General features: G+C 37.2%; 2 protein-coding genes across 6 annotated transcripts in view; one reads left to right on the forward strand and one right to left on the reverse strand.

Moving 5' to 3' along the window:
* Positions 1 to 16,024, forward strand: part of MAPK6 (mitogen-activated protein kinase 6) — a 31,321-nt gene extending 15,297 nt beyond the window's left edge. For 2 of the 5 annotated variants that reach the window (XM_036301679.1, XM_036301685.1), the window contains exons 2-6: positions 862 to 2,042; positions 2,335 to 2,479; positions 8,312 to 8,476; positions 11,977 to 12,178; positions 13,649 to 14,750. In XM_036301679.1, the coding sequence (XP_036157572.1) occupies positions 1,488 to 2,042; positions 2,335 to 2,479; positions 8,312 to 8,476; positions 11,977 to 12,178; positions 13,649 to 14,750 (2,169 nt within the window). In that variant the 5' untranslated portion in view covers positions 862 to 1,487. Of the gene's footprint in view, positions 1 to 861; positions 2,043 to 2,334; positions 2,485 to 8,311; positions 8,477 to 11,976; positions 12,179 to 13,648 lie in introns of those variants that run through there. The other 3 variants (XM_036301693.1, XM_036301704.1, XM_036301714.1) reach the window with 3 other exon arrangements.
* A 2,454-nt stretch (positions 16,025 to 18,478) lies between these two features.
* On the reverse strand, positions 18,479 to 18,922 carry LEUTX (leucine twenty homeobox). Its single transcript, XM_036350538.1, has one exon. It carries the CDS (start codon positions 18,920 to 18,922, stop codon positions 18,479 to 18,481), a length of 444 nt encoding a protein of 147 aa, XP_036206431.1.
* Positions 18,923 to 23,159: the final 4,237 nt, after the last annotated feature.

A 23,159-nucleotide genomic window follows, 5' to 3' on the forward strand; every position in this document is an offset into this window, starting at 1 on the left:
TTGTATTTCCACATGTAGAGTATATAGGAATATGAAGCAGGTGAGAAATTAAGCCAGATTATCTGTTGTACAGAAACTTTACTACCGTGAAGCAGCTGATGTGTTTGAAAGTCCTAGTGGTTCTCTTAAGTCACGGCTGAAGGTGATTGGAAGTTGTCACATCATGTTCAGAATGAGTTGCTTTATTTCATACTTGATACAGTTTCTCGTTGTCTTTAAATGATTGACCCTTTTCCTAGCAGTTTTCGCTCATTGGATAGAGCATGGGCCTGTGGACTGAAGGGTCCTGGTTTCAATTCTGGTCAAGGGCATGTACCTTGGTTTCAGGCTCCTGGTTCTGGTTGTGGGGCATGCGGGAGGCAACCAATCAATGCGTCTCTCTCACATTGGTGTTTCTCTCCGTCTTTCCCTCTCTCTTCTACTCTCCCTAAAAATCAGTGGAAACATAACCTCGGGCAAGGATTAACAAAAACAAAACAAACAAGTAAATGATTGACCTTTTGAATAAAGGAATATTGCACCTGTGCCACCTTTTAGATCAAAAGTCAGCAATAGTAACCCTTTCCATTTAGGGATTAGGCTGTATTACTTGCATATACATTTAAATGGCTACTACATTGACCTTCTAGTTGTTTCTTAGACATGAGACGCACACTCACCTTCAGTGCTAACCCCTCAATCTGGAACACTCACATAGCATCCCTAAGGTCCACCCACTCCCATACTTCCTCCTTTAGAGCTTTGTTCCAGTACCACCTTATCAGATAGGCATTCCCTGACCACCCTCCCTGCCCCCTTTTGTAGAGTTGAAGAAAAGAGCATTTTCTGCAGTGGTAACTATTCTTTTTTCTCATCTCCTAGGTTGTATCAGAGTAAGATGGACGGTAGCTTTGATTGTGATTGTGGTGAGCTGGAGCCACCTGATCACTAACAAAAGACATCTGTTAACCAACAGCTGCCAGGGCTTCCTGTTGAAATATACAGCAACAAAGGAAGACAAGAAGCAAAACGGAAATAGTGCTTACCAGCACCTTAGAACGATGCTGCTCAGGACCAGTCCAACACTGAATGTATCTGCACTGTGAGGAGAATGTTCATAGAAGCCTGTTGTGTGCATATTTATTCACATTTTTGTTAAATGTTAAATCGTTTAGCACAGTAAATCTGAGTGCATAGTATGTCATTTCATTCCGTTTGAGTTTCTCGAGTGTTTTCTTTAAATGTCTGCAGAGTTGCTGCCCCTTTCTTGAACTATGAGTACTCCAATCTTTTTAATTCTCAATATGAGGAGAGCTTTTTGAGCTTTAAATCCAAGGGGAACTCAACGGGCCTGGTTGGCATATGCAATGAACATCAAGAAACCATCTTGCTTTGGAAGCAAAATTGTTTTTCTTCTCCCTTTTTGAAAGATCCTTTTGATGCCAGTTTTCTTCCTTGTTTACACAGTTCAACAATTCGAAAGGAAAAGGCAATAGTAGGGTTTCAAAATGGCAGAGAAATTTGAAAGTCTCATGAACATTCATGGTTTTGATCTGGGCTCTAGGTATATGGACTTAAAACCATTGGGCTGTGGAGGCAATGGTTTGGTTTTTTCTGCTGTAGACAATGACTGTGACAAAAGAGTAGCCATCAAGAAAATTGTCCTTACTGATCCCCAGAGTGTCAAACATGCTCTACGTGAAATCAAAATCATTAGAAGACTTGACCATGATAACATTGTGAAAGTGTTTGAAATTCTTGGTCCTAGTGGAAACCAGTTAACAGATGATGTGGGCTCTCTTACCGAACTGAACAGTGTTTACATTGTTCAGGAGTACATGGAGACAGACTTGGCTAATGTGCTGGAGCAGGGCCCTTTACTGGAAGAGCATGCCCGGCTTTTCATGTATCAGCTGCTACGTGGGCTCAAATATATCCACTCTGCAAACGTACTGCACAGAGATCTCAAACCAGCTAATCTTTTCATTAATACTGAAGACTTGGTGCTGAAGATAGGTGACTTTGGTCTTGCGCGGATCATGGACCCCCATTATTCCCATAAGGTATGTGGAAAGCCAGCTCAGACAGACCTTGATTGATGTACATCATTAAGAATATGTACTTTTGTATTTCCTTTATGTATTGTGGCAGAATTTTTAGTTATTTATATTAAATTTTACATAATACAGTACCTTTTTACTTTTTATCCTCACCTGAAGACATGCTTAGAATCAATAATATTTTAGGATTTCACAATTATGGTTATTTTTTGTTTGTTTTGTAGATCCAGGATTCTTTATGTACTATTCTTCTGCTAAAGTAAAAAATTAAAGTATATTTTTATTTCTTTTTCAGGGTCATCTTTCTGAAGGATTGGTTACTAAATGGTACAGATCTCCGCGTCTTTTACTTTCTCCTAATAATTATACTAAAGCCATTGACATGTGGGCTGCAGGCTGCATCTTTGCTGAAATGCTGACTGGTAAAACCCTCTTTGCAGGTTAGAAAGTTAAAATATATGGGGTAAAATTTCAGAAAGAAATAATTTTGTATGTATCTATGAAGAAATACTTATCTAAGACTTAAAACAATTTATTATAGTCTGGAATAGTAAAATGTAAAGATTAAATGGTATTTTTAATATTTTAAAAGTTGAGAAAACTTATTCACATATTCACTGAATTGTTTACTCAGTTAATTTAGTGAGAATTATAGTGTTCTGCCCTGGCTGGTTAGCACAGTTGGCTAGAGCATCATCATTTTATGCTAAGGTTGTGGGTTCAATCCCCAATCAGGGCACATACAAAAAGCAACCAAAGAATGCATAAATAAGTGGAATAATAAGTCAATGTTTCTCTCTTTTTCTCTCAAATCAATACATTTTTTAAAAAGAATTCTAGTGTTCTTTTGTATGTATTTCTTAAATATAATTTTGTATTTCTTAGATCCATGACGCTTGTTGGTAATCTGTGTCAGAGATATCTGAGTTGCCTAGTTCTGTCAGTTTTTGTCACTTCCTGGTGACATTTTTTAGTTATTACTGAAAATCTAGAAATTCTTTCTTTGCCTGCCCTGCCCAATCATCCCTGTTGTTTGAGCTGCCATATCCTGTTGCCTGCCTAGTGTGATCTTTCAGAATCAAACAAACCAACTCAGATATATTTTGCTGAATTTAGTGCTATGAGGGAGTCTAAAGTGTGTGTGAGAGAGAATTTAGTCAAGATGGGAAGAGACAAATAATCCATGAAAAACACCAACTATCATAAAGCAAAGTTTTGAGTTGGTATAAAATTACTTAGTACAGACTCTAAAAGCTACAAACCTAGAGAAGCTATATCAGCAATGGCTGGCATGGAAGACATAAAGGAGTCAAAGGATTTTTCACTATATAGGAATAGTGAAGAATTTTGAAAGGTGAAAAGAGAGAGAGAAAAAGTGATATCTATTTATGGATATCTGTATAAATAAGGGCATGAGCCTGGTATACATGAATCAGTGAGAAAAGTTTGATGAAAACAAGGTGTAATATTTATGATTGGTTAAGATGGGGCCAGAACACTTAGGAAGTAGGCAGAGGAGTTTCCATTTGAAAAAGTAGGAAATAGTAGATTTTTTGTTAGAGAAGTGATGTGTTGGTGATTTGGGTATTTTTCTCTCTTTTGACTTACCTTTTTCCCTCTGTAACCAATGTTAGAGTGGGCCTCCCACCATTCCCAGTTTGTATTAAGAGCAGAAGGAAGAGAATGGAACAGAGTCTGCTTACAAAAGTAATAAAAGAAAGATTAGGGTGCATAAGAAAGCTTTATTGAAAGGATGATGTATATAAGTGCCCTTAAATTTTTTTGATACTGATACTTATAGCACCCAGCTTACCTAACATTAACTAATCTATTGGAATTTTTCCCCCCTAAATTTATCTGGAATTCCTTTCATGATGTGTGATAGTGATTGAATTTCATTGTAGAAAACTGTGAGAAAATACCAGTGATTACTGGAAATGAAATTGTTAAGTGGATTGAATTTTTTCTGAGGAACAATACTGTAATTACAAGTTATATTCCAGCATATATAAAATAATTATTTTATTATTTGTTGTTCTGTGACAAATTACTTCAAAACTTAAGTGGCTTAAATAACAAATAATTATTATCTCACAGTTTTTATGAGTCAGGAATTAGTGAGTGGCTTTGTTACCTGGTTCTAGCTCAGATTTGCTTAGTCAAGATATTGGTTGGGGTTTCAGTCATCTGAAGGCTCGCTGGGATAGGAGGTTCCACTTTTAGATTGCTTACTCACATGACTTTAAGCAGGAGGCTTTACTCAGTTCCGACTGTGGGCTTGCTTGAGTGTCTTCACAATATGGCAGCTGGCTTCCCCCAGAACTAATGTCCAAAAGAGAGAGCAAAGGAAGTTAATGTATCTTTTTTAAGAAAGTTTACATACCATATAGTTCCCCCCCTTAAAATATACAGTTCAGTATTTTTTTAGTATATTCACAGGATCTAATTTAGAACTTTTTTCCCCTCTGAAAGATGCCCTGTAACCATTAGCACTGTTACATGAGAACTCTTAAATTTTTGAAGAAATTTCACACTGTTTTCTAAAGCAGTTGTACCATTTACATTCCCGTTAGCAGTGTATGAGTTCCAATTTCTCCATATTATTACCAACACTTATTTAGAGTGTGGTCTGTCCTATTGTCTGTCTTTCAGATGTGAGATAGTGAAAGTAGTATTTTATTGTAATTTTGATTTGTATTTCCCTAATGATTAATGATTTTGAGCATATGTTTATTGGCCATATCTTCTTTGAAGAAATATCTATCCATTACCTATTTTTAAAAATATATGTAAATATATTTTAAATATAGTTTATTGATTTTTTACAGAGAGGAAGGGCGAGGGATAGAGAGTAAGAAACATCGATGAGAGAGAAACATTGATCAGCTGCCTCCTGCACACCCCCCACTGGGGATGTGCCCGCAACCAAGGTACATGCCCTTGACCAGAATCGAACCTGGGACCTTTCAGTCCGCAGGCCGACACTCTATCCACTGAGCCAAACCGGTCAGGGCAAAATATATTTTTATTGATTTCAGAAAGAGAGAGGGAGATAGAAATATCAATGATGAGAATATCATTGATTGGCTGCCTCCTACATGCCCCCCACTGGGGATAGAGCCCGCAACCCAGGCATGTGCTCTGACTGTAAATGGAACCGTGAACCCCTGGTTCATAGGTCAATGCTCAACCACTGAGACCCGCCGGCCAGGCTATCCAGACCCATTGCCTACTTTTTTTAATTTATTTTTTATTTTTTTAAATATATATTTTTTATTGATTTTTTACAGAGAGGAAGGGAGAATGATAGAGAGTTAGAAACATCAATGAGAGAGAAACATCGATCAGCTGCCTCCTGCACACCCCCTGCTGGGGACGTGCCCGCAACCAAGGTACATGCCCTTGACCGGAATCGAACCCGGGACCCTTCAGTCCCCAGGCCGACGGTCTATCCACTGAGCCAAACCAGTTAGGGCCCATTGCCTACTTTTTAATTGGGTTGTCTTTTTATAATTGAGGTGTAAGAGTTCTTTACATACTCTGGATACAGATCACTTATTAGATAAATGATTTGCATGTATTTTCTCCCATTCTGTGGGTTATCGCTTCATTTTCTTTTTTAAAAATATGCTTTTATTGATTTCAGGGAGGAAGGGAGAGGGAGAGAGAGAGAGAAACATCAGTGATGAGAGAGAATCATCGATTGGCTGCCTCCCGCATGCTCCCTACTGGGGATTGAGGCTGCTACCCGGGCATGTGCCCTGACTGGGAATTGAACCATGGCCACCTAGTTCATGTGTTAGTGCTCAACCACTGAACAACACTGGCCAGTCATCACTTCATTTTCTTGATGGTGTGTTTTGAAACACAGATGATTTTAATTCTGATTAAGTCCAATTCATCTGTTTTTTTCTTTTGTCACTTCTGCTTTTGGTGTCATATCTATGAAACTATTGTCTAACTTCTAAGAGTTTCATAGTTTTAGCTGTAAATTTAGGTCTGTGATCTATTGTGACTTAATTTTTATGCATGGTGTGAAGTAGGGGTCCATTGTCATTCTTTTAACCTGGATATCTAGTTATTCCGGCACCATTTGTGGGAAATATTATTCTTTCTCTTTTGAATTTCTCTGACCCCTTTGTCAAAAATCATGAATGTAAAATATCTTTTTGTTACGTAGACTCAAAAGTGACACACTGTCACTTGAGCTTTATTTCATGTGTTAGAAGCAAGTCACTAAGTACACCTAACACTTAAGGGGAGGTGAGTTGGATATCACCCTCTGAAGAGAAGACTATCAAAGCATTTGTGGACATATTTTAAAGTTATCACAATAATATTGTATCAAGAAAGCAAAAATTTAATTTGTTTAATTTAAAATCTAGGTAATGCTCCAAGTTGTATGAAATGGGGTCAGAATTTACTGCTGTATTGATTATACAAAGATAGTGTATTTTTAAATGTTCATTTAGTATATTCAGATATTGTTTATGAATAGCAATAAAAAGAATTAGATAAAGAAACAAACCACCTCTAAATAGGATAACTTTTATTGTCAACTCATGTAAACTTTAAACATTTAATGGAATTATTTGTGAAAGTATTTGAAAGGTCCAGCTGTAGTTTCCTTCTAATGCTTTATTGGTAGGTTTGTGAACCGTTCGATAAAAGCAGCATGAAGAGAGATCTAAGTGTTTATTAGGTATAGGCCTCTCAAATGAACCGAGCAATAAAATGGCAGGGACTAAGCATTCATTGGAAATCTGTGTATTTTTAAACTATAAGAAGTGTGCTGGCCTTATTTTTGGTACTTAATATATCAGTTGGATCTCGAATAGCTTCTCAAAACTTTTTTTCTGCTGTCTTCCTCATTATAGTAAAGCAGCCACTTTTTAGTTGTTTAGGCCAAAATCATCATCCTTCACCTTGTCAGCACAAATCCTGTGGGCTTTTCCTTCAAAATATATCCAGAATCTAACTGCTTGGTATTATCTGTATTGCTACCCCCCACCCTCCAGTTCAGTCAGCTATTATTTCTTTCCTGGTCTAATACAGGACCCTCTACATAGCTTTCCTGCTTTAATATTTGCTATCTATAGTCTAGTTGCCACATAGCAGCAATAGTAGTTCTCTGAAAACAGAAGTCAGATTATGTCATTTCCCTGATTAAACTAATGGCTTTCCACCCAGTTCAGGATGAAGCAGACCCTTTGTGTTCTCATCTTAGGCTGGGATCCATTTCTTTGCTCCACTCTTCCTCAGCTACACTTGCCTAATTGTTAGACATGCCAGGCCTACTCTCTCTCCTCAGGGCCTTGGGGCCTTTTCCCATCTTTCTGGCATTTCCTTTATCCATATGAATATATGTATGTTCCCTAATTTCCTCAACTTTCAACTTCTCAGTGAGGTATTCCTTGATCATCTTCTATGTATTAACCCTACCCCCAACAATCCTGTGTTCCCCCTTAACATACTCTATTTTTCTTCATAGCATTTGTCATCATTTGACATAAATGTTTACATTTATTATCTGTTTTTCTTCACTAGATTGTAAACTACATGAAGGTAGGGACTTGGTCTGATTTGTTTCATAGCTAGAGTCTAAAGTGCCTTGCTTATAGTAGGCACTCAGGAAAAATTTGAATGCTGAATGAATTTCTAGAAATTAGTGGAAAAGCAAAATGAATGGTTGTGGGTTTTGTTTTGTTTTTGTCACCCATTTAGCCCAAAGTCTCCTCTTTTATTTAATAGTGGTCCTGAAATGCTAACTGAGCCTAATACATAATTATAAAACTTTTTGTTTTGCAAATTTAGTTCAACCTTCCATTTTATTGATGATGAAATCAAGTCATCACCATGTTAAGTATTCCCAAAGTTATATAGCCAATTAGGTAGTGGTATAGCTAAAACTAGAATCCAAGTCTCTTGAATCCCAATTCATTGACTCCCCCCTTCCCCCGACTACTTTGATACCTTAACATGAGGCCAGACTTTAAGAGTTAGTTTCTTAGGGAAATAAAGAGCTAAAACTAAATATATTAATAACTAGAAATTGAAATAGATAGGTTTTTTGAGAAGATTAATGATATTAAAAAAACAATGAAACGTATTGATTAATGATTCAGTTAAAACCATTTCTTCCCCAATGGTCATTACAGTATTTAAGTTAACTTCTTAGAGCTTTAGAATGTTTATTACCAAATATGTAAACATTGAGGAATGTGTTTGTTTATATTATATTTGGTGTGGTTTTTTTTTTTTATCTCATTCAGGTGCACATGAACTTGAACAGATGCAGCTGATTTTAGAATCTATTCCTGTTGTTCATGAGGAAGATCGTCAGGAGCTTCTCAGCGTAATTCCAGTTTACATTAGAAATGACATGACTGAGCCACACAAACCTTTAACTCAGCTGCTTCCAGGAATTAGTCGAGAAGGTATTGTGACTCAAGAATAACCGTCACAAAGTGTGTGTGTGTGTGTGTGTGTGTGTGTGTGTGTGTGTGTGTGTGTGTGTGTGTAAGTAAGCAAGCAGGATCTGTGTAGGAAGCTTTAGCTTTTTATCCTTAGATGTATGACTTTCTCTTAAAAATAGTCTTTAGATATTTAAGGCATACCTAACGCTTAAACTCTCACTTTCTCTTTCTTGGCCTGGCACTTAAGCTGGGATCTGTTTTCTTTGCTCCTTTGAATCATTTTCCACATTTCAAAAAGTGCATACCTCTCTCCTGGTTCTAACTCCTTTTACTTTTCCAGTTTATACCTCTATCATAGGTGAGCGTATTGGATCATTGGCGTTCACTAAGCTGGAATGGAATTCTGTGAGGGTTATATAAATAAGTATGAGTAAGAATGATTTAGGTATGAAAAAGTGAATTTAGTTGGTTGGGCGGGGAGGGGAGAAGCAAAGGCTTCAGGACAAGGAGGAAGTGGAGGAATGAGCAAAACTGTGCTGAGCAAACACATTACATAAGTTTGCAGATTGGTGTTAGTATTAAGTGCTACAGTGAAAGTTTGTGCAAGCTTGAAAGTAGTAGGAACTTGGGGAGAATCAAAACGTTGACCACTAAAGCAATTTCATATCTAAAAATACTGACATACCTTTAGATTTGATATAAATAAGATACAAAAATCTTTAACTTTTACTAGTATAGTAATCTGTCATAAAAACTTTTTTTAGGAAGAGCATTAGACATGAAAAATATCTTCTTTAAAAGTTGATTGTGTCTTATATCTTTAAGAATTATATTATATTAGGAGACATCAGTGTCAGGATTATATAGTTCTGTCATGAATCACAAAGTTAGAGATACGTAGTTTCTTAAACATCTGAATTATACACCCATTATTCATATTACCAATTCTGATTATTGTATGTGGTTCAAGTGGGTGTGTGTCAGTGTTTTAAAGTAGCAAGTGTTTTGAGAGGTAGTTAGGCACTAGATTGCAAATCATGTTGACATGATCTCCTTCCCTCCCCCCAGATGTGCTTGGAACTCATATAGTAAATGCCTAAATAAAAAGGAAGCTGCTGTATTTAATTTCAACAGGTTTTGTGGGCTTCCTTTTAAGTCTTCTAAATTCCTAACCAGTCTTCGCTGTCCTCACAATCAGATTCCATTGCTGGTTCTCGTGCTCCTAACCTTATAGCCCTGTCACGACATCCTGTTCATAACTGAATAGCAGTCACATAGCACTTGACTATGCCTCAGAGTTTTCTGTGGGAACGTTTTAAAAATGCAGAATCTTAAGTCAGAATCCAGAGGTGGGGTGGGGACCAGGGCAGATATCGGTGTTTTTAAAACCTATAGGTATGGCCCTGCCAGCCAAGTTGAAAGACACTGCTTAGGGATCAAGTGGTTAGGTTCTGGAGTGTGTCATTGCTCTATTGCTCTGTCTTATCAAAAGAGACAAGCTAGAAATATAGGACATTGCTATTCAAGCATTGTAATCCAGCTAAATTTGAATCTTCTTTTTGCTACCCTCATTAAGGTGGGACCATGTCTCAGTCAGCTACAAACCAACCTGAATATTTGGCTCATGGCTGGAGTTTATTAAATATGTGTTGAACGAGAGGCTTTGATAATGGATTCATTAAGTTAACCATTCGACAAATATCCTTGGTATTCACAAGTGGTAGAACTTTGCTCACTAATGCAGAGTGTTTAAAGTTCTTGAGACTAAAGATCTACTTCATAGATATGCTCTATATGAATTAACATATTAAGACTAGGTCCCTTTCTAGGTAATGTCTTTAGATGAATACCTTCTTTTTCATTTTCCTCCATCATACTTACTTCTCATCCTCTCTTTCTCTGTAGTTTACCACATAGTTCTATATCTTAGACCCATTTCCTCTAGAGCAGTGCTGTCCAATAGAACTATCTACAATGATGGGAATGCATATACTGTATATGCATACACTTGGGAGCTCAGTGTGGCTCCCAAGTTTCTTATTTCTTCCTCTTTTTATTTGCTGCCTATAGTTCCCAAATGCTAGGGATTTTACAATATAGTTCTCTTGTGTAGTTGAATATATCTCCTCCTTCTCTCTGAGAATGGTGATTGTGCTGGGTCAACCATCCATGATTGTGTGCCTTCCAGTCTCTCTTGCCTTGAGACGTGTGGGCCCAGGGGTAGTTAAGACTGACTTTTTTTTTTGTTCAGGAGAACCAAGCACAGTTTGATTTATTGTGAAATGACCTCCTAGGTTAGGGTAATATAATAGAGGAGAGCGGGGAGCAAAGGAAGGGATCTCAGCCCCGGGTCACTGAGGGGTGTGAGCCTCGTTAGGTTTCTTCTCTTTAGTCTTTATGAGACTGATCTGAGGGTTGAATGAGCTTAGTTTTAGAGAGTAGGGCTATCTTTTCCTTTGAGACAGAAGGTAAGGATAATAGGATGTGTGACAGACCATAGTGAAGAAGCAGGAATTGAGATAAATGTGAAGTGGGTTTACCTGTTAAGACTGATAGGGTAGACTGAGAGTATAAAGGGATAGTGTAGAACATTGCTGAACACAATAGCAAAGGCTAAATTGAAATTCTACAGTATGAATTTGTAGTGAGCCAGGTATATATGTGATTTTCCATCTAGCTCTCATCAGTTCTATATGGCTAGGAAGCAAAGTAGATGGTGGAAATGATTCAGAGTTGAAGATTGGTATAAGTTATAAGACATATGAATGTGGTGGTGTAAGAGCAATCTTTAGGCTGGTGATAGTGTGGTTCAGGCGGGGTAAGGAGCTTAGGAAGATCTAACAGCCTGAGTTAGTGGGAAGAATTAGGTGTACAGTAGTTCCACCAGGGCCCTAAAATGATCAAGTGCATTATGTGATATGCTGGCATGAGATTGTTGTGAACAGAGATCAACAAATTAGTATAACAGCTAGTCAGTGAGATGAGGGAGGAAAGGAGAAAGTCTTTTTATTAAGCACTAGATACTATGTTTTTAAGTGTTTATACCTTATAAGATATCTCTGTCTATCCATTTTATACATTAAGAAACTGAAGTTCAGCAAATTTAAGTAACCTAGTGAATCAGTGAAGTTAGTGAGTTGCAGAGCTGAGATTAGGACCTATGTATTAGGTTGATCCACATGAAATTGCTGTTATTTGACCATTTTTGACTGACAAAAATGGTAGTTTCATATGGTTCGTATTAATATATTTCTTTTCTTTTATAATTGACCATAAAATGAGATTTGGAGTACATTTCAAATTTTTGCTATGTTTATTGAATAAATGTCTTTTCTTTTTAATATATATATATATATATATATATATATATATATATATATATATATATTAGATAGGCTAGTTTTATTTCTCTGACAAAACTTTAATTAACTTACCTTTTAATTGTATAGACCTTTTTTATTTCCTTTATGAGTTGGCGGACCTTTAGTTTAGTTAAGGAGTTTTAACTCTTTCTTTTGCAGCACTGGATTTCCTGGAACAAATTTTGACATTTAGCCCCATGGATCGATTGACGGCAGAAGAAGCACTTTCCCATCCTTACATGAGCATATATTCTTTTCCAATGGATGAGCCAATTTCCAGTCATCCTTTCCATATTGAAGATGAAGTTGATGATATTTTGCTTATGGATGAAACTCATAGTCACATTTATAACTGGGAAAGGTAAATTGATCCTAAATTAGAAAAATATTTATTATATTTTTAATAAATCATAACACAGTGAAGTTTATTTTTAAATTATATAACAATGTAGAGTTCTTAAAAATTTAGTAAAAGTCTCTTTTGGTTTAAAAGATATTGGATGAGAAGAATCAACCTTATACTATATCTCCATAAGTATCTCAAATTTAACATATAATCCATTATGTCATAGGATATAAATTATCATGATATTTATATTGAAATGTTTTTTCTCATGACAAAATTTATTTTGGAATGGTTAACATAAGTTCAGTATAAGGAACTTTGCTATTCTGAACCATATAAGACATCAGAATGTATACTATTATACATTTTAGTTAAAGGATTTCTTCCCTCTGCCACCTTTTAGGATTTCTAAATTCTAGAGAAGTTGGATATAATTATCTTAAAAGTGGGTTGGTAACATAATGAATCAATATTATTTAAAATCTTCAGGTGATTTTGTTATTTAGTCAGATTTGGGAATCCCCAATGACAATCTTAAAAACTTCAGGAATTCATATATTTCTTTATTTAAAAGAAAAATGATTGCCAATTAATAAAGAAGTTGTTAATGTTGAAATTAGTTTGTTTACTCATTGCATTTTTCCTCCTGAAATGTGGAGGTATTTCTGAATATGTTTACACACATCTACCAACATTTTTTTTTTTCTTCCACATGAACATTTCTACCACATATATACACATTCTTTCCAAACATACCCAGATGTATTCCAATCTCTTCATTTTTTATCATACTTAGTTGAGTCATCTAACCTCTTTTCTGTTCCCACCTTCCCATCTCCCCAATTGTTTTCGTGTGTGTCTCCATCTGCCTCTACCTGGGCATGGTGTGGTCTCCTTGCTGTGATGTGTCAGTAGAGGATACTGCAAGGATACTGCATTCAGTAGCACATACACATGGAGAGTTCCTTTTCTACTCACTGGTGATGAGGTCCAGGAAGCCTTCATCTCTTTCTAGTCTGCCTATTACCAGTAGAGAGAAAATCTGTAAGAGACTTGATTGAGATTAGAGATCTGCATTTAGTGGCCATGAAGTGTTTTGTCTCTGTAAAACTGTGCTGGAATTAACCATCGACATGCCACCCACTCAGATGTTCACCTGCAGTTGTATTTAAGGTGGATGAAAAATAGAGAAAAGGAAATAAGTGTGAAATTATAATTGGTCTTATTTAAGAATGGAGGTCCCAGAGTTTTTTATTATATATTTCATTGGTAATTACCAAATATTGCTTCATATTTTTCTTTATGGTTACAGATCTTACCTGTCTATTAAGATTATAAGTTCCTGTAGGGCAGGGAAGTCTTATAGCTTTAGACTCTATTATCCCCTCATAGGCCTATTACAGTGCTTTCATGTAAAGGGCACTCAGTGAATTTGCAAACGAAATTTGACACCTGGATTAACAGTAATGTATTGATTTTTTTCAGGTACCATGATTGTCAATTTTCAGAGCATGATTGGCCTATACATAATAACTTTGATATTGATGAAGTTCAGCGTGACCCAAGAGCTCTGTCTGATGTCACTGATGAAGAAGAAGTACAAGTTGATCCTCGAAAATATTTGGATGGAGATCGTGAAAAGTATTTGGAGGATCCTGCTTTTGATACCAGTTACTCCACTGAGCCTTGTTGGCAGTACCCAGATCATCATGAAAACAAATACTGTGATCTGGAGTGTAGCCATACTTGTAACTACAAAATGAGGTCATCATCATATTTAGATAACTTAGTTTGGAGAGAGAGTGAAGTTAACCATTACTATGAACCCAAGCTTATTATAGATCTTTCCAATTGGAAAGAACAAAGCAAAGAAAAATCTGATAAGAAAGGCAAGTCAAAATGTGAAAGGAATGGATTGGTTAAAGCCCAGATAGCTCTAGAGGAAGCATCACAGCAACTGGCTGAAAAAGAAAGGGAAAAGAACCAGGGATTTGACTTTGATTCTTTTATTGCAGGAACTATTCAACTTAGTTCACAACATGAGCCTACTGATGTTGTTGATAAATTAAATGACTTGAATAGCTCAGTGTCCCAACTAGAATTGAAAAGTTTGATATCAAAGTCAGTAAGCCGAGAAAAACAGGAAAAGGGAATGGCAAATTTAGCTCAATTAGAAGCCTTGTACCAGTCTTCTTGGGATAGCCAGTTTGTGGGTGGTGCGGAGGACTGTTTTCTCATAAACCAGTTTTGTTGTGAGGTAAGGAAGGATGAACAAATTGAGAAGGAAAACACTTATACCAGTTACTTGGACAAGTTCTTTAGTAGGAAAGAAGATACTGAAATGCTAGACACTGAGCCTATAGAAGATGGAAAGTTTGGGGAGAGAGGAAATGAGGAAGGATTTCTGAATAACAGTGGTGAGTTCCTCTTTAACAAGCAGCTTGAATCCATAGGCATCCCACAGTTTCACAGTCCAGTTGGGTCACCACTTAAGTCAATACAGGCCACATTAACACCTTCTGCTATGAAATCTTCCCCACAGATTCCTCATAAAACATACAGCAGCATTCTGAAACATCTGAACTAAAACACTCAGCAGACATTTCTCTTTGTATTCTTCATGAAATGTGTTTGTCTTTTTTATTACTAGTGTTTAAGTCCATTTTTTTACTTGAATCAGATGGTTTCATTTAGAAAGGATTTTATTAGTTCTTGGTTTTTAAAATCCAGACTTTTTTCCTACATGTGAGATGGTTTTCATTTTAACTGGCATGTCATTTGCACACAAAAATAAAAAATAGAGCAAAATAATGCAATGCAGGAGGAGACAAAAGAAATGCACTAAGACAAGTAAAAAACATTCTCTCATAGAACAATGATCTGTTTTACAGGAAACAAAAATCTTGCCTTGAAATTTACACAGTGAGACTGTATATAATTGCATGGAAATATCTATTTTTTTCCTAAAACATTTTTCATTCATGAGTATTTTCAAGTTTTTCATACTGTACATGTTTCTTAAAACACATGATACCAGCAGCAACTGAAAATGAATGCCGAATTTGGTACACATGTGTTATCTACCTCAAGGTAACAAAAGTATGTGGCAAAACATATACCACCCATAGTGCTTCACAATATGCACTTCTATTTAGCCAGCGTTTATTGTAGTAAACTATTCTTAATAAGATTCACTCACCATTTATAAATGTTCTGGTATGCATTCTTTATAGTGAAGTGTTATTACATCACATCTTATTTATTTTAGCAAAGCAGTATATTTTCTGTATTTAATTATAAAGAGTTAACTTAGTTTTTGAAATTTATTTACAAATACACTTTTTCCATTTGGCACTATGGTTTGTTGCCTACTTAGCTGAATATATAATGTCAGCTTACCCTAAAGGCTGTCCCTGTACTTAATTTACTTAAGTATTCATTTTAAGTAAAGTGCTCACTGTGTATAGGAATTTGTATTTTGGAGGTGCTTGATCTATCTACAAAGAAAAATTAGGAATTACTTTATTATAAAATGCTCCTAGAAGTCTTAATTGTGTTTATTTTTAAAAAACAACTGTAATGTTAGACTTGTGTGCATGGAAATAATTAAGGTACATCATAATTGTAGTTTAAAAGTTGTACATGATAAGACATATTTTGTTTTTACTGTATGTTTTTACTGAATGATCTATTCCCCATCCTAAGGCAAGCATGAATAAAATTAGGTTAAATGTAGCATGTGGCATTGCAGTCTCTTAGAATTTGTTTCATCCATTTTATTTTATTGAATTGAATACTGTCTGTATCTTTTTTTGGTTATCCTGTTTGAAGAAAAATGACAAATAAAACATGGCCAGCAAATATGGCTCCTGTATAACTTTTTAGGTAATTAAAATTACCTGCTAGAATGAAAATTACTAGCAGAATCTGTATCTAGTTCCACTTTTCAGCATTTTTGAATTATGGCTATAGTTTAAGCTATATTAGACTAAAGGCTTAAAAGAAAAAGGTTCTTTATCTCCATGCAAAATCTCTTGACTGACCTTCACATAATTAAATGGAATTAAAGCTTCCTGTAGTCATGTGCTGCTTAGCGATAGGAATATGTTCTGAGAAATGCATCCTTAGATGATTTTGTTGTGCGAACATCATAGAGTTCCATTACACAAACCTAGAAGGTATAGCCTACCTCACATCTAGGCTGTATAGTATACCACTGTCTTATATGTGTCATTATTGAAATGTTATGTCGCATGACTGTATATTTCAAAACTCAAGATGTGTATAGAAGCTTTGAGCTGCAGAGCCAGAGGAACCTCCTTTATATGTGTTTTTTTCTCCACTACATCTTTTTTGTTTTTTAATATATTTTATTGATTTTTTACGGAGAGGAAGGGAGAGGGATAGTTAGAAACATCAATGAGAGAGAAACATCGATCAGCTGCCTCCTGCACACTCCCCACTGGATATGTGCCCGTAACCAACGTACATGCCCTTGCCCGGAATTGAACCTGGGACCCTTGGGTCTGCAGGCCGATGCTGTATCCACTGAGCCAAACCGGATAGGGCTCTCCAATACATCTTTACTTTGCTCAAGAACTTATCCTTTTACCTATCCAAATATAAATCCAATCTTCCTTTTATCTCACTTTTCTATGTCTTCCTTCTTTGTTTTGTACATAGCCAGTTCTATTACAGTCTGGATTTCTTCCTGCCCAAGACCTATTGATTTCATCTGTAGTCATAAGTTTTAAAAAATGCAAATATTATCTGAATGAATATCATTGTCATATGTTGTGAACTGTTTTTTTTTTAGCCTCCATTCTGACTTGATTGACAGTTTGGGTTTTACAACACTTGGTAGAGTAAGCGTTCCCCAGCCAGACAGACTATCCATTTCCATAAAACATTTAGGTAAGGAAGACAGTTATTTCCATAAGCCTATTTAAACATTCCAACATTCATAATCCCATCAATCCTTTTATTGGGAAAGCAATCTTTATGTTCTCTTAGTCTAATTTAGCCCATGCATGTGCTTTGCCAATATATTTTGGGGCTGCAGTTTGTGGGGCTTCTGTGTCAAGGAGTCCAGAAACTACCTCCTGACCATTTTACCCACTTTGGTGCAAAGGCTTTGGGTCTCCAGTGAGGGGTCAAGTCAAGGGACCCCTGGTCCTTTTGTCAACCCTCATTTTGATCTCCCTAACCATTGCTCAAAGCAATTGCAGGTTAGATTTCTCATTATAATCTTTGAATCTTGGCTTCCAAAATGTCTCCCAAGCCAGAATAAATAAGACTTGTTTGGGGCTCTTTAATCTTGAGGGTTCAGTAGGGAGTTCTTTTGGCCTGCACCACCTTTGAGTAGTAGTAAAACCTTTGCTTGTACCCCATCAATGTTCACTTTACTCATACCTAACCATCGAGGGTGTGGGTGTTCATGTACTGGGCCAGGGCTGCTGTGGTTGGGGACCCAGCATTGGCTCCTCTGGGGGGCTCAGTGGCACGGATTCTGGGCAGCTCTCTCTCCCGAGATTAGCATAGGCAAAGACTAAAGGTCCTGAGTGGCAAAAGCTTTTCCCTGACAGCTATGAGGGCTGATTGGGGTCGTCTGCTGTCCTTTTCCTACAGAGAGGTCATAGCTGAGGGGCTCCCTCATGGTGGCAAGCTGTGCAGGACTGGGGGGTCGGCTGACATGTAAAATGCTGCCTATGCTTTTCTGTGTGGCCATCTTTGATTTCTGTGCTCCAGTGGGTTGCTGTAGCTTTTGCTCCCTCATTCAGCTCCATGTTGAGGCTGCTGAGCCCATGTACTCCAAAGCACTCTCAGCGCTATTTTCATCGGTAAGTAGTTGTTAATCATTGTTTTTCTGGAGGTACAAATGCTGGAACCTCCTACTCCACTAATCTTGCTGACGTCACACTCTTAAAAGTTTGTTGTCTTTTTTGTGTAAGAAATAAAGATGGTCCTTGGGGGACAGGACTTTAGCTGGGGTGCTTTCATGGTATAAGCTCAATCAGGACAGGGTAGGACCCAAGAAAAACTATCTGGCTTCCGCTCCCTCCAAAGGCACCGATGATGGTCCTTGATACTGAAATTTGGCTCAGGAGATTCGACAGACATTTCAGGCAATGATGAAGGTAGAGAGATGTCTTCTTACAGGAAAAGATAAATAACTGGCCTGTTTAGATGGGAGTTGACCCATGAAAAGTATTTGAAAATGTTTCTCAGTTTGTCAAGATTTGGATCACAGACTTTTCTCAAGACCTGTGAATATATCAGCCATCACACTGAAGATCAATCCTAGCTATCCCCCCTTCAACCAGGGCACTTTGGGAAGAGGCACTGATCTAAACTGTTGGGGTGATCATCCCCAGGTAAGGCATGTAGATGTGTAAACTGATCTAGGTCATAGGGAATGGAGGCTAAAGGAAGATCAGAGACGCCCAGACATAACGGAGATCCTGAGGCTGAGAATCCCATGATGCATTCCACACAGAGGTAACCAGCCCCTCCAGGTTGCTTGAAACCAGATGGTTCATGGTCATAGGCATTCACAACACTGGGACTAATGGGACGAGTGTTTGTAGAAGTTACGGATAAGGAGGTTTCCTCATTCACTGTGATGATTTGGTTTGGTGCTTCTAGTGCTATACTTGGCTGAGTTTGCAGCTGCTGCTTCCTCCTTTTGATATGCTGGTTCTTGAACCAAGTGTTTTTTACTAACTCATCAAGTTGAGTAGCTGAAGCAAGTTCTGCCATGGTAACTCAGTATGGGTACATGGTCTTTTCAAATGTATCTTTCCATAGCCACTGTTCTGGACTAAAGGTTGTGCAGTACCAGTGAGCAGATCTTGGCCTTTCAGCCATGTACTCTTTCTTAAGGAACCATGTGAGGATATAGGTCGGCCTGCCATAATACCTTTTAGCTGTAGAATGATCAGCTAGCTGTGTGTGTTTCTGAGCTCCTGAATTTCATCTGTCCAATTTAAATACATACTCAAGTTACCTTAAACAGGCAAGTTCTTAGAGGGAAAGCTTTCCGTTTTTCACCATTAGATTATGATAGATGTGAATTTTCATTTATGGTCTTTATGATGTCGAAGTAATTTTCTTCTGTTTCTATTTTGTTGAGTTTTCTTTTTATGAAAAGGTGCTGGATTTTGTCACATACTTTTTCTGTATTGAGAAAATCTTGGTTTTTGTCCTTCCTTTTGATAATGTGGTGTCTTACATTGATTTTTATATATTGAACCATCCTTGTATTCCAGGAATCCCATTTGTTTGTAATGTATTTTCCTTTTAATGTGTTGTTGGATTCAGTTTGTTAGTTTTTTGAGGATTTAATATTCATCAGGTATATTGGTTTATAGTTTTCTTATAATAACTTTGTCTGATTTTGTTATCAGTATAATGCTGGTCTGATAGAATGTGTTTTGAAGTATTCCCCACTGTTTAGTTTTTTAGAAGAGTTTGAGAAAGATTGGTGTTAATTCTTTAAATGTTTGATTGACTTCTATCTATAGTGAAGCCATGTGATCCTGGGCTTTTCTCTGTTGGGAGGTTTTTGATTATTGATTCAATCTCCTTACTAGTTATAGGTCTCTTACAATTTATTTGTGATAGGTTGCATGTTTCTAGAAATTGATTCGTTTTTTTCTATAGTCCAGTTTGTTGGCACATGATTGTTCATTATAGTCTCTTAGGATCCCCTTTTATTTTTGTATAAGTTGTAATGTCCCTCATTCATTTCTGATTTATATTATTTGAGTCCTTTCTCTTTGCCTAGCTAAGGATTTGTTGATTTGATTGATTTTTTCTATTCTCCACTTAATTTTTATTATTTCCTTCCTTTTGATACATTTAGATTTAGTTCTCATTTTTTTTAGTTATCTGAGGTGTAAAGTTAGATTATTGATTTGAGATCTTTATTTTTTAGAGCAGTTTTAGGTTCACAGCAAAATTGAGCAGAAGATAGAGAACTTTCCAATATACCTACTACCCCACACATGCATAGCCTCCCACATTATCAAAATCCTCCACCAGAGTGGTACATTTGTTGCAGCTGATGAACCTACATTGACACATCATTATCACCTAAAGTCTATCGTTCACATTAGAGTTTATATGCAGGAAGCAACCAATCAATGTGCCTCTCTCATATTGATGTTTCTCTCCCCTACTACCTACCCCTTCTACTCTAAAAAAATCAATGGAAAAAATATCCTTGAGTGAGGATATTTTGGTGTTGTATATGCATCCAACATTAAAGTACATACAGAGTATTTTCACTGCCCTAAAAATCCTCTGTGCTCTACCAATTTATCCTTTTCCCCCACCCCCAGAAAACCACCAATGTTTTTACTGTCTCCATAGCCTTGCCTTCTCCAGAATGTCATACATAGAGTTGGAATCATACAGTATGTAGCCTTTTAGACTGGCTTATTTCACTGAGTAATATGGATTAATCTGCTTGATTGTGTCTCATTATGTCCCTTAGGTTTTCTACACTTCTTTCATTCTTTTTTCTTTTTGTTCCTCTTACTCCAACTTGACAGCTCAAATAAACTATCGTAGAGTTCACTAATTCTTCTGCTTGATCAAGTCTGACGTTGATGCTCTCTAGTGAATTTTTCAATTCAGTTCTGGTATTCTTCAGCTGCAGAATTTCCATTTGATTCTTTAAAATATTTTCCATATTCTTATTTTGTTCATGCATCATTTTTCTGATTTTGTGTAGCTCTTCTGTGTTCTCATGTAACACATTGAGCTGCTTTTTGTTGTTGTTAATCCTCACTCAAGGATATTTTTTCCATTGATTTTTTTAGAGTAGAAGGGGTAGGTAGCGGGGGAGAGAAACATCAATATGAGAGAGGCACATTGATTGGTTGCTTCCTGCATGCTCCCCAGCTGGGGCCAGGGATGAACCTGCAACTCAGCTATGTGCCCTTGGGAATCAAACCCCAAACCCTTAGTGTGTGGGCCAACACTTTAACCACTGAACCACACCAGCGAAGGTGAACCACATTGAGCTTCTTTAAGATGGTTATTTTATTCTTTGTCAGATAATTAATAGATCTCCAGTTATTTTTTAAAAAATATATTTTATTGATTTTTTTACAGAGAGGAAGGGAGAGGGATAGAGAGTTAGAAACATCGATGAGAGAGAAACATCAATCAGCTGCCTCCTGCACACTCCCCACTGGGGATGTGCCCGCAACCAAGGTACATGCCCTTGACCGGAATCGAACCCAGGACCCTTGAGTCCGCAGGCCGATGCTGTATCCACTGAGCCAAACTGGTTAGGGCTCTCCAGTTATTTTTGGCTAGCTTATGGAAATTTATTTCTTTGATTGAGCCATGCTTCCCTGTTTCTTCATATGTCTTATTTTTTGTTGTGATTTTTGCATTGGAAAAAAAGAGCCGCCTTTGCCTGTCTTTACAGACTGGCATTGTACTGGGGAAGATCTACACCAATCATCCTGCTAGACCAGTGGTTCTCAACCTTCCTACTGCCGCGACCCTTTAATACAGTTCCTCATGTTGTGGTGACCCCCCACCATAACATTATTTTCGTTGCTACTTCATAACTGTAATTTTGCTACTGTTATGAATCGTAATGTAAATATCTGATATGCAGGATGTATTTTCATTGTTTGCGACCCACAGGTTGAGAACTGCTGTGCTATAGATTCTTGGGGCATCTCAAACCTTAAATGGGGATGTATCATCTCTCTATTTGTGTGTAATTCCTCCCTTGCCCCCAACAGATTTGATATTCTTTTTTCTGGAGGTTGTAGTTTCTTGTTCCTTCTGGTGTCTGTCTGAATTACCTCTGGTTCTCTGGCACTACAACAACTCTCTGAGCTCACTTTCTCAGTGGCTCCCAGGCATCAAATTAGTGCTTTGAGTCAGGTCATACTGGAATCAGTCTCTTAGGCAGCCCTCCCACAGCCTGGCACATAGACGATTGTTCTCTTTCCCTCCTGAGGAAGAAGCCGTGAGGCAAGCTTTTCCTTCTAATCATGAGCTATGCTGGCTCGGGGGAGGGGCTAACATGGTGGATATGAAACAGCTTTTCTTGTCCTTTTCAATGTACTTGGCTTTGAGGTTGTCTGGGGTACTGTGACTTCCTAACTGGTTTCTGGAGTTCTCCTAAAGGCTTTATGGACGATATATTGTTAGGTTGATATTTCTGTGGGGTAGTGAGGTGTTGGGCTTCCTATTCTGCCATCTTGCTTATGTCTAAAAATAATTTACTTTTCAGAGAGAAAGGGAGAGGGGGAGAGAGAGAGAAAAAAACATCAGTGATGAGAGAGAAACACTGATCGGCTGCTTCCTACTGGGGATCAAGCCCAAAACCCCAAAACTCAAGCATATGCCCTGACTGGAATCGAACTGTGACCTCCCAGGTTCATAGATTGACACTCAACCACTGAGCCACACCACCCAAGCAATAATTTACTTTTAAAAGGACTAATTCTGACTTAGAGGAATGTCCACCTGTTCTGCAGCTTTCAGACTTTTGGTATGGTCCTGGTCAATAGATTTGACCCATCTCTGAACTGATAGTTTGGCATCATAATTTTAAAAGCTATTTCTGGAGCTTGGACATTAGCCTAATTTGGAGCCTGTATTGTTCCCTTCCACCTTTTGGGTGTTTTGTTTTTAAATGAGATTTCAGGCATATAGAAACAGTGTATAAAATTTTTAAAAAGTGTACACACCAACTTTGTTAGTTCATCTCATTTTTTGATTTGCATCTGATAAACACTTACAGAATACAACGGAATCCCTCCTTAAATCTCCTACATCTCGTACCCTGCCTCTCTCCTCTAAGGCACATACTTTTCCTAGGTTTGCTTATCATTCTCATGCATAGTTTTATACTTTACTACATGATTTTGTAAACATGAATATTTTCATGTTTTAAAATCTCATGGCGTATTTTTCATATCTTTTAGCAATTTGCATTTTTTGCTCAACATGTCTGAAATTT

Source organism: Myotis myotis, unplaced genomic scaffold, assembly GCF_014108235.1.
Source record: "Myotis myotis isolate mMyoMyo1 unplaced genomic scaffold, mMyoMyo1.p scaffold_m19_p_1, whole genome shotgun sequence".
NCBI lineage: Eukaryota > Metazoa > Chordata > Mammalia > Chiroptera > Vespertilionidae > Myotis > Myotis myotis.